Source organism: Oncorhynchus mykiss, chromosome 26, assembly GCF_057628025.1.
Source record: "Oncorhynchus mykiss isolate SJ-2025 chromosome 26, ASM5762802v1, whole genome shotgun sequence".
Taxonomy (NCBI): domain Eukaryota; kingdom Metazoa; phylum Chordata; class Actinopteri; order Salmoniformes; family Salmonidae; genus Oncorhynchus; species Oncorhynchus mykiss.
In genome coordinates this window covers 26,069,488-26,081,626 of record NC_143047.1, presented here as the reverse complement: position 1 = coordinate 26,081,626, position 12,139 = coordinate 26,069,488, and the positions used below count along the sequence as shown (strand labels likewise).

The 12,139-nt window shown below is 40.3% G+C and overlaps 1 protein-coding gene across 1 annotated transcript; it reads left to right on the top strand.

The window, feature by feature from the left end:
- Positions 1-289: 289 nt before the first annotated feature.
- pepd (peptidase D) lies at positions 290-11,629 on the top strand. The gene is made up of 15 exons (XM_021586531.3): positions 290-754; positions 2,902-3,085; positions 4,309-4,436; positions 4,589-4,652; positions 4,818-4,865; positions 4,989-5,050; positions 5,151-5,195; positions 5,991-6,066; positions 7,144-7,190; positions 8,641-8,709; positions 8,887-8,964; positions 9,856-10,004; positions 10,264-10,448; positions 10,597-10,788; positions 11,040-11,629. Exons 1-15 carry the CDS (start codon positions 714-716, stop codon positions 11,154-11,156), a joined length of 1,485 nt encoding a protein of 494 aa, XP_021442206.2. The 5' UTR covers positions 290-713; the 3' UTR covers positions 11,157-11,629.
- The last annotated feature ends 510 nt before the right edge of the window (positions 11,630-12,139 follow it).

Sequence of the window (12,139 nt, the reverse complement as noted above, 5' to 3'; positions counted from 1 at the left end):
AATTCACCCCACTGCCCTCCTAATCCAAGTGGGGCATGTCCGTCATAGTCAATACTGTTAGGGCTGGGATGCATTTTCTATTTATGACAGTCAGGCAGCCCAATTCAGATCTTTTTGCCACTAATGGGTATTTTGACCAGTCAGATCAGATCTTTTGGCAAATATCAGAATTGGGCTGCCTGTGTAAATGCAGCATGAGTCACGCAGTGTCTGCAAATGCTTTCTTGAACCTTGAACTAAGTGTTGAAATAATTGCTGCTTCTGATAAAAAGAAAGGCCATAATAAGTTACATAACTTGTGTGCGATAACAGACTTCTGTAGAAGTTATCAGTGAGAAAATATGTCAAGAATATTCACTGAAGAGTGACAATGAAATTGAGAATGAAATAACACCTCAAAAGTTGGTTCATAATAAAAACTAAAATCTGAACACTAGGTATATATCCAACACAAACATTTAAATATTGTGTGACGTTTACTGATTTTAAAAAAAAGTGGATTTGTAACTGAAACAACTCCCTGGGGGTTTTCTGAAAGACAGTTATAAAGACCTTGCCATGCAATACAACCCTAACATATATTTCAAGTTAGTGGATCAAATAAATGGCCATACTATTTCAAGCATCATTCGGTTCGCTTGATATTACATACTGCCGACATACATTTTGTTCAGCACTCACTTCAGCCATAATCAGCTGATCGCCACTGTCACATGACACCTCCATTCTTGAGCAACATGGCTGCACGACAGGAGTGAGTATATTCTGTTTTGTATTATTTCTGTGATTTCTCTTTCTCTTAAGCGTACTTGGCCACTGATTCTGAATTAAACAAATTATAATGCACGAATTTTTTGCTTGCTTGCTATCTGCATAAACCTGATCAATTAAGGTAACTCTCGTTACCGGAGCTAGCTGTCAAGCACAAGAAAATAGCGGCGTAGTTTTTGCAGGCTGGCAGTCAGACATCAATGAGCAACGTTGCCATTAACTAACTATGCCTGTCTGACTTTACATTTATTCGCATAATAGGCAAAAACAGGTGGTTACAGCTCCAGTTTGTGGATAATATTAGCTAGTATCTCTACAGACGGGTTGTTTCCGGAATAATTGCCAGGGACCTCACGATACGATGTTATCACGATTGGTAGTAGCACTTTTGATCACTTTTGCAGTCAAAAACAAGCTGAGATCTACCACTCAGATTATTTAAAAGCATGTAAGCCTATTCAACATTAATAAAAACAGTTCTGTAGGAATGAAGTTTGCAGCAGGCCAGAAACGTTATCGCCTCATATTGGCCACAGTATATGTGCTTGGCCTGTCAATATTGTTCTTATAAGACCATATTATATTTAAAAACTCGAGCTTTGATAACAAAATAGATCAGTTGTACCACTTGCGAGGCATAGCTGAGCATAAATTGAGAAACGTTGCTTTTTTATTTTACTGGACTGATGGTACCAGCAGAGGGTCCACCTCTCCCTGTCCCTGTTCTCTCCTTTCCTCCGGTGAGACTAGCCAGAGAGAGGACACCATCCTACCACTGATGCCAAAACTTGAGTCGCACCGCATTGCTTTTGCCTCATGCACAAATTCGTGTTCCTACTGTATGACTAGAGAAAGTGAAATATTCCTCAACGTTAAAATAGACATGACGAGCTGCTAATAATAGAAACGCAGGCCCATCGATACACTTAGCTACTAATTCATTGCAGCTGTGGCACGAGAAGTAGGGAGAAGCGCGTTTTGTAGAAGTGTTGACAGTGCAGCAATTTTTTTTAAACAAACTCATTTATAAAAACAGCAGGGCTTTTCTGTATTCTGAAAGTTTATCCCTGGTCATGGTTTTAAAAGTTATGAAATCTCACGTAGGCTAGTATCAAACTTTGCTGTGGGGTTGTGGAAGCGTTACTCGGCATGGTGATAACATTTTGAGCTATCTAATTGGCCAGCGCACTTGATTTAACGACAGCTCTTCTGGTCCGCTGGGTAGGTGGAGTTTGAAATGGTTCAGAACAGTTTGCCTACCTGGCATGCAGGGCTTCTAAATCAAGTGCACCTTCCGCCAAAAGCGCAAAGTCAAATAAATAAAGGAGCGCAAGCCTTTATCGTTGGCTTTTCTACAGCTATGTTATGTTTGGTGATCAACTAGGAATGCATAGAAGATCGACTGAAGACCACTGCTCTACTGTATCGATTTCCCCCATCCCTACAATATGTCAATGTTCCAATTGTTATTAATTAATATAGAGGTGATATGATGCATTATACTCTATCCTATCATAGCTCGTGTTTCTTGTTTAAATGTACTACATCTCTAAAACAGGAAGTGCACATTGAAACCCACTCACATGATCACAGAAGTGTTTAGACATCTTATTGTCGAGTTGACAAAATCTGAGGCAGGTTGGTGATCAACAACTCTAAGTTTAGTGACCTTTGATCATGTACATTGGTCTTTGTTGTTACTAAATCACACAAGGAAGGGAGCACTCTCCAGAGATCAAGTGTTGTCTTTACCACACACTGGGGATCATTGAAACCAGATCCATTTAGGGCAATACTGTTCTACAGTTTGTGCAAAATCATATTTTTTGTTGAGTGTAAAACTCTTTGAGTCCTAAAAATGGTCAATGTCTATGTCCTCACCACTTCTGCTAAAGTTTCACTAAAAATGTAACTTTCATAACTGTGCAGTATAATGATAAACAATGATTTGTTTTTTTTACATTGTATATTTACTAAAGGGTTTAAGTATTTTTATTGATTTATTGTTTTAGATAGAATCAGCCGAACTGAAACAAAGGCAGGCAATTGGTTTAGCTAACTGAAAATAGAAAAGTACTAGACAGTAATGTACAACATATTAACCCATTTCCCAATGCTGTCTTTCTATAGACCTGTGTATTGGCTGGGTAAAGACACCCTGAGAGTGTCAGCAGCCCTGTTTGCTGAGAACCGGCGGCGGCTGTGCCAAGGCATGAAGGCCACGGATGGGGTGGCCCCCAAGTCTGTAGTCGTGCTGCAGGGAGGGGAGCAGAAGCAGAGATACTGCACCGATACAGACATGCTCTTCAGACAGGTACATGTAAGGATCGGTGTCCCGCTAGCGGGACAACTTCCGGTGAAAATGGAGGTCGCGCAAAATTCAAATAATCATAAATATTATGGATTTTAAACATTTATGTTATAAGTGTCTTATATTGGCTGAAAGCTTAAATTCTTGTTAATATAACTGCATTGTCCGATTTACAGTAGCTATTACAGCGAAAACATGCCGTGCGATTGTTTGAGGACGGCGCCACACAAAATATTTTTCCACCAGGTTTCATAAATTCACGTGTAATGATTAAATATTCACTTACTTTTTGAAAATCTTCCTCTGATTTGCAATCCAAAGGGTCCCAGCTATAACATGTAGTGTCGTTTTGTTAGATAAAGTCCTTCTTTATATGCCAAAGAGTCTGTTGAGTTGGCGCCATCGATTTGAGTAATCCACTCGTTCAATTTGCAGAGAAATTAATCCGAAAATCTACCCCTAAACTTTGTTTCAACAAGTCAAAATACGGTTCTATTTACTCCTCAGATACCCTAAAATATAATCAAACTATAATATTTACTTTGGAAAGAAGTATGTTCAATAGGAAAGCGATTTTAGCAGGTGCGTAATGGCTCCATGACGCACGCAAACATGAATTTCCAAGACTGTGTCCCTCTCATAAAACTGTTATTTCTTATTCGTTTTTAAAGTTACAAGCCTGAAACCTTGAACATAGACTGTTGTCAGTCTGTGGAAGCCATGGGAATTGCATCCAGGGAGCTAATTTTCAATATGACCTTTCTCTTGCATTTCTAAGAGAATTGGTCTCTCCAAAAAAACAAAATTCTGGTTGGTTTTTCTTTGGATTTTCTCCTACCATATCTGTTATATTCTCCTACATTATTTTAACATTTTTACACAAACGTCAAAGTGTTTTCATTCCAATGGTACCAATTATATGCATATCCTGGCTTCAGGGCCTCAGCTACAGGCAGTTCGCTTTGGGCACGTCATTCAGGCAGGAAGTGGAGAAAAAAAGGGGCCTAGCCCTAACAGTCAGTTACAGATATGCCATTGTTTTATCCTAAAGCGACATACAGTAATAAGTGCATACATTTTCATATTGATGACCCCAGCGAGAATTGAATCCACAATCCTAGTGTTTCTCTACCAGCTGAGCCACATAGGATCACACATTGATGAGATGGATGGAGGTGTGACTGAGCAGACCCTGGCTGACTCTTTTGACTCATGTGGTTCTGTAGGAGTCCTTCTTCCATTGGGCTTTTGGAGTGACTGAAGCCGACTGCTACGGAGCCATCGATGTGGACACAGGAAAATCCATCCTCTTTGTCCCAAAGCTGCCTGAGAGCTATGCAACCTGGATGGGAGAGTGAGTCAGTGACTGTAACTCAAACTATATGTGAATGTGATCAGCCTCAGGAGACAGCCTACCACTTTCAGCATCATGGACTCACAAAGACACTCTAAGAACACTCCTTAGGCCTTTTCATTAAAAACGATTGTGTCATTGTCTATTGACAGGATCCATCCGCGGGAATACTTCAAGGAGAAATACGCAGTCGATGAGGTGCAATACACCTGTGATGTAAGTTAGTGTGTCACGTTTGCATGCACATACTGTACACCTTACCCATCTTTGTAGTGTTGTAGCTTAGCTTGTGATCTTGTAGCTTCACTTCTTTCCCTCTATTTGATAGTGTCAGTTCTCTGATCCCTCGACAATTCTGCCTTTCTGTCTGAACTCTTACAGATTGCTGATGTCTTCTCCAAGATGAAGCTTGGAGCTCTTCTCACTTTGGTATGTCCTTAATATATTCTGTTGATGCTATGACAGTGGTTTACAGTAGAAATTCATTAGATAAAGTATCATTTTAAAAGAGACGTGAAAGTGGGCCTGATAAGTATATCATGTTTCTTCCAGCGTGGACAGAACACAGATAGTGGGAGTACCTGCCGCGAAGCCTCCTTTGAAGGAATCAGCCAGTACGTTTAATTGGCATCAATTGATGTCCATTTGAAACTTTGTATTTCTAATTTATTTGGTTCAATGTTTTACCTTGATAAATATGATATGATATTTCAGATTCCAAGTGAACAACACTCTTCTGCATCCAGTCATTGTGGAATGGTAAGTACTGTATGATACTATATCCAGCTCGTAACCATTGGTTGCTGCTGCTTTTCTGTTATGTGGAACTATTTTTGTGAAACCTTATTAGTCTGTGCCTGTTTCACACTGAGTCATCTGAGGTGGTGACTGCATCTCTAATGTGAAGAGAATCATTAAGACATAAATGGTGGTAGAAACCATAACCAAGAATAGAATCAGAAAAACACCTCACTAACAATATGGTAAGAAGCTGATTTTCCTGAAAGATAAAGAGGGGAGTGTAAGGCTCCTCCAGCAGTGAGGAATGGATGAGTAATACAGGTATTATTTCTGCATTCATTATGAGCTACCAAATATAAAGCACACACATAAACACAGAGCTTTAGCTTTGATCATCAATATTTTGTTTCTGGCTGGGTGCTATAAGCCAAGCCTAGTACGTGTTTGTGCATGATGGAATTAAGCAAAAATGCCTGAGGGGGTGCGGTATATGACCGATATACCACGGCTAAGGGCTGTTCTTATGCACGCCACAATGTGGAGTGCCTGAATACACCCCTCAGCTGTGGTATATTGGCGTGGACAGAACACAGTGTATATTATATTACCACAAACCCTGAGGTGCCTTATTACTTTTATAAGCTGGTTACCAACGTTATTGAACAGTAAAAAGTAATGTTTTGTCATACCCGTGGTATATGGTCTGACATACCACGGCTTTCAGCCAATCAGCATTCAGGGCTCAAACCACCCAATTTATAATATAGAGATATACACCTGGCCTTTGACTCCTTGTTCCTTCTCTTCCTGCAGCCGGCTGACTAAGACTGACATGGAGCTGGAGGTTCTGCGATACACTAACCGGATTTCCAGTGAAGCCCATAAAGAGGTAAAATCCTGCAGGACAGACAGACATACCTGCCACAGGGGGAGAAGGAGCTCCAGATTCTGGCTCATCTCATTTGATCTGTGCATTTTGGATTTTAGGGGACCGAAAGTATTGGGACAAATTCACTTATGTGTATTAAAGTAGTCCCATATTCCTAGCACACAAGAACTACATCTAGCGTGTGACTCTTCAAACTTGTTGGATGCGTCTGCTGTTTGTTTTGGTTGAGTTTCAGATGATTTTGTGCCCAATATAAAGTAATGGTAAATCATGTATTGTGTCCTTTTGGAGTCACTTTTATTAAATAAGTAATAAGAAAATAAGAAAATGTTTCTACACACTTCTACATTCATGTGGATGTGGACCCATGATTATGAGTAGTCCTGAATCAATTGTGAATAAGATGAGTGAGAAAGTTGGACGCACAACTATCATACCTCCCAAAAAAGGCTAACCTCCCCTGTTATTTTAATGTTGGGAGGTTAGCATGTCTTGGGGGTATGATATTTGTGTGTAACTTTCTTACACATCATTATTCACAATTCATTCAGGACTATCCGTAGTCATGGTAGCATCCACATGAATGTAGAAGTGTTTAATAACATTCTCTTCTTATTTCCAATAAAAGTGACAGCAAATGCATCCAACGAGTTTCTAGAGTCACAAGCTTCATGTAATCATTGCGTACTAGGAATATGAGACCAAATACTGAATTTTTGACTTCTTTAGAACACATGTACAGTATATATGAGTTAATTTGTCCCAATAAAATGGGGGGGGGGGGGACTATGTACAAAAAGTGCTGTAATTTCTAAACAGTTCACCTGGTATGGATGGAAATACCCTCAAATTAAAGCTAGGAGTCTGCACTTTAACCAAAGTGCTGGAGTACACAGCCAAAACAACCAAAAATGTGTCAATGTCCCAATACTTTTGGAGCTCACCATGTTGTTATATCATGATTAATATATGAATATAATCAAAGCTAAAAGAATACATCTCAGTCATTATTGCCCACTTGCAGCCTTGTATATCACAGGCACAGCCAACCTGAAGTGCTGTTGTCTTTCTCCTCAGATCATGAAGCATGTGAGACCTGGACAGAAAGAATATGAAATGGAGAGGTGAGTGGAGCTTTTTATCATGAAGGGTATGCCAGCTATATTGAACTGTTTGTACCGTATAAAGGCATATTGTATGACAAAAGGCTATGTGGTGTACTATGTCCCGTCTGACCATAAAGGTGATGGTAAAACGGTATGTTCCTTATCTATCAAGGTGTGTTCCTCTGGATAAACTACATTCACAGCACGTCTGATCTGATCACTACTGAAGTCATAAGTTTTTGGACAAATTCACATAGTTTTTTCAAGTAGTCAAAAGTGTAGTATTTGGTCCCATATTCCTTGCATGCAATGACGACATCAAGCTTCTGACTAAAAACGTGTTGGATGCATTTATTATAAGTAAGAATAGAAGATGCTTCTGAACACTTCTATATTCATGTGAATGCTACCAGGATAATCGACCATCATGAATGAATCGTGAAAAAGGAAAAGGTTAGAGGCACAAATATCACCCCCCCCCCATTTTTAACCTCGTTACTGGTAATGGTGAGGGGTTAGCATGTTGTTTTGTAGCTTCTGAACAGCATCTCACTGATCGTTATTCATGATTCATTCATGATTTTTGCATTATGAAAATGTATTTAGAAGTGTTATTTATAAGAAATATCTAATCATTTTCTTTCTGTTACTATTGGGCAAAACATAATCCAAAACAAACTTCAAATGCATCCAATGAATTTGCAGAGTCACAAGTTTGATGTATTCATTGCGTGCAAGGAATATGGGACCAAATACTAAACTTTTGACTACTTTGATACACTATAAGCACATTTGTCCAAATACTTATGACTTCTTCACATGGGGGGGACAATACATGAACTGCTTTCATTTCTAAATGGTTAAACAGATACAGTATGCATGAAAATACCCTCAAGTAAAAGGTGACATTCTGTACTGTCACGTCGTGTGAAACATTTGATCTCAAACGTAAAATGTTGGAGTATCGAGCCAAATGGAAAAAATGGCTTCACTGTCCAAATACATATGGAGGGGAGTGTATTTTACGATGAAGTAACAGCCACCCACTGAGCTGAATCAATTTCCTGTTTTTAGTTGGCAGCTTTTTGTGTTTTTAATTAAACCTTCATTTGGGTGGCTGAAGAATGTAAATAATCTGAACTACTATAGCAGTGCCCCTCGCCAGCCCACTATCTGACTAATTGACTGCAGAAAGAACGTGCAGCAGAGAAATATGTAATCACTGACTCAAGTCTCCAGTGAATAAACCAATAACCAAGTGAAGATGAGTCCAAATGCTTTTATTATACTATCCCCCAGTTAAGTATCAGGCGATGGAGATCTTCAAGGTGGGAGGTTCAGATGACTCTCTTCTTGTATTCTAGGCTAACCAATATCAAAAAGGAGGTTAACCCTTGATTACACTTCATTGTTAGAACTGTGGAGCTTCTTGTGTACGGTCACTCATGTCAGTGCTTTTCTGTTGCAGCCTGTTCCAGCACTACTGCTACTCTCATGGGGGAATGCGTCACACCTCCTACACCTGTATCTGTGGAACGTAAGGCACTTACTTCCCTTTGCTGCACACAAATGGGTTAATTTAATGGAGAACATATATGATGCGTGACATCATCCGTGTTACATTTTGACGTACAGACATGAGGTGCTATTGTTCTATCTGACGTGTGTTCAGTGCCTCTATAATGACCTACTCGTATGCTTAAATCTTCATCAGTGGAAACAACGGCTCAGTCCTGCACTACGGCCATGCAGGAGCTCCCAATGACAAGACCATCGATGACGGAGACATGTGGTAAGTCGGCGCGATCATTTCACATGATGTGAAGTTATTCCACTCCTCAATTGTCCTTTTGGGGTTGTTTGCTTGGTTTTATTATATTCTGTGTTAATTTTGTCTTGGATTTGTATATCAAAAACACTTGTGATCTGTTGTTTTGTTTAATGGAATACTGTACATCTCAGAGAGCTACACCTCCCCTGCTGTCATTAGTATAGTAGGGTGTTGTTTTGTTTAATGGAATACTGTACATCTCAGAGAGCTACACCTCCCCTGCTGTCATTAGTATAGTAGGGTGTTGTTTTGTTTAATGGAATACTGTACATCTCAGAGAGCTACACCTCCCCTGCTGTCATTAGTATAGTAGGGTGTTGTTTTGTTTAATGGAATACTGTACATCTCAGAGAGCTACACCTCCCCTGCTGTCATTAGTATAGTAGGGTGTTGTTTTGTTTAATGGAATACTGTACATCTCAGAGAGCTACACCTCCCCTGCTGTCATTAGTATAGTAGGGTGTTGTTTTGTTTAATGGAATACTGTACATCTCAGAGAGCTACACCTCCCCTGCTGTCATTAGTATAGTAGGGTGTTGTTTTGTTCTCGCTGTCAGCTAGATCCACTGAGTGGCTCTCCCATGGAGAGCATAGCTTGGACTGGCTTTGAACATAAGTCAGGCTGCTGTGTGCATAGGGATACTGATGGAGATTTAAAGTGGCTGTGTGGAGCGCCCATGGTGACATAACATGAGCACCTTTGAAAGGCAAAAGTTGTATTCATTATGATGTACATGCTGTGAATAATTTCTCTGATTTATGTTTGGAAATAATGATGCCGGAATGGCTATAGAGCCCTTTGGTTGAGCAGTAACACTGATCTAACTGTGACGTGTGTTTTTTTTCTTGCAGTCTGTTTGACATGGGTGGAGAATACTACTGCTACTCCTCTGACATCACCTGCTCCTTCCCAGCCAATGGAAAGTTCTCTCCAGACCAGAAGGCCATCTATGAGGCTGTGCTCAAGTCATCACGGGCTGTCATGGCTGCCATTAAACCAGGTATAATCCTACTGTACACAGGCAGGACAGAGGAAGCATTCACTAAACATACAGTACATACTTAGCTTGGGCACAAGGAAGGATTATACCTTTAATATATTCATTTGTTCCATGGTTTGACTAATAGTGAGTTGTTGAAGACTGAAGACTACTACAGAACATATCCTCACCACCGGTCATTATCACCTGCATACTAGGCTGCTTTGAAACTTTTAACCTCCAATTTAAAAACCTGACTGAAGGTGGTCTTGTGTTTCAGAGGTCAAGTGGACAGAGATGCACCGTCTGGCTGACCGGGTTCACCTAGAGGAGCTGGTGAAGATTGGGATCCTGCGTGGGAGTGTGGAGGACATGCTGAAGGTCCACATGGGCTCTGTCTTCATGCCCCACGGCCTGGGACACCTGCTGGGCATCGACGTGCACGACGTGGGCGGATACCCAGAGGTCAGTACCAGAGAGATAGATACAGTATTCTATTCATCAATGGTCAGTGCTACAGGAAGTTCTAAATACACTTCCAAAAAGACATGTCTCTCTTTCCTTCTAGACAAAGCTAACGTCCGTGTCATGCCGCTTGTTCTTGGTTACACAGGGTATTGAGCGGGTCAACGAGCCCGGTCTGAAGAGCTTGAGGATGGGCCGTCTGGTGCAGGAACGCATGGTCCTGACTGTGGAGCCTGGTATCTACTTCATCAACCACCTGCTGGACCAGGCCTTGGCCAACCCAGCCCAGAGCTGCTTCATCAACAATGAAGTGCTGACCCGCTTCCGCAGCTTTGGAGGGGTACGTTTACCTATCCACAGACAGTTTGTACTCATTAGTGTGCTGGTTTTACTGTCAATGTCAACCACCCAAAGCTTGCACATAGAAACCCCTTTGTCTCAATCTACTCCATGGCAGCAAATAATATACACATTATGCTGTTCTGTTAAGTCTTCTGCTATACCTGCTTCCCCTGATTATTATCTGCTGTTGATTATTAACCTTGCCTCTGACCCTCATGTGTCTTCCTGGATATTTCCTCCTCTCTCCAGGTGCGTATTGAGGACGACATTGCAGTGACTGCCAGCGGAATGGAGCTGCTGACCTGTGTCCCTCGTACAGTGGAGGAGATTGAGGCTTTCATGGCCGACCGTGGAAAATCCTTCTAAATAATGTCGCACATATCCAAGCTGATCTAACCAAATGGTATTTTCACTCCTAATTGTGGAGAGAATATCTGTTTTCTGATGTAAGAGATGCAGTTTCTCTAATATCTTGCCAGTCTACATAATGCCATATATAATCAATAATGGATGCATTAGATGCAGAACATTTCAATCTAGAAAGGTGTCTGTTTAATCTCAGTGAATGCAGTATCAGTAGCATAACACACTAATAAACAAGTGCAGGTTAAACTACCTATACTATTTGAAGCTCTTAGTGATAAAGATGATTATTGTGAAAATGCAGTGAATTAAACAGCTGTGGCCATCTTGCCGCGTAAAAACAGTGACGGTTGACAATATTTCAGTGCCTAGTTAATTGCTTTATGACTGTGCGTAATAGAGACTTTATTTTCTTGGACGTTTATACAATTCTCATAAAATACAGTGCAATTGAAGTAAATAAACCCCTCAACTTGTTTTGCGTTCTGTGACATTTGTAGAGTGTGCTTCCAGTTGTAAATGCCAGTGATCATAGTGTCATGGAACAGTGGGTTGGTTTACTACAACTGTGTAGTAATACTGCCAGTCTTCACTAGATGGGGTCCTTAAGTCATTGTGAAGTTCATGTAGCTCTGGTAAGAAGAGTTGCCTTGTATTGATGCCCTTATTTGTTACAGATTTGATTCACACCACCAGTGAACTGGTGTTAAAATAAATGGAATGACTGTGAAATATGCACTAAATAAGTATAAACACATTTATTTACCTATTCTCTCCAAAACAGTGTCAATCAAACCTTTCCCATTTCAATTATGAAGTAGTGTACAGATGTTTGCATTAGAATTCCAAATACTAAAGTATAGCATTTCAGTCATACACCATGTCTCTGATTTAAAAATATATGTTTTAAAAGAGAGCAAGATGGTGTTAAATCATTCAACTTAAATACTTGGCAGTTGGCAAATTCAGTTAATTCCCTTTAACTC

Bases quoted from the DNA above. Each gene is read 5' to 3' on its own strand.
- pepd (XM_021586531.3), top strand. From the start codon at position 714: ATGACACCTCCATTCTTGAGCAACATGGCTGCACGACAGGA. The intron at 755-2,901 runs GTGAGTATATTC...GTCTTTCTATAG, and splicing joins AACATGGCTGCACGACAGGA to ACCTGTGTATTGGCTGGGTA. The intron at 5,196-5,990 runs GTAAGTACTGTA...CTCTTCCTGCAG, and splicing joins CATCCAGTCATTGTGGAATG to CCGGCTGACTAAGACTGACA.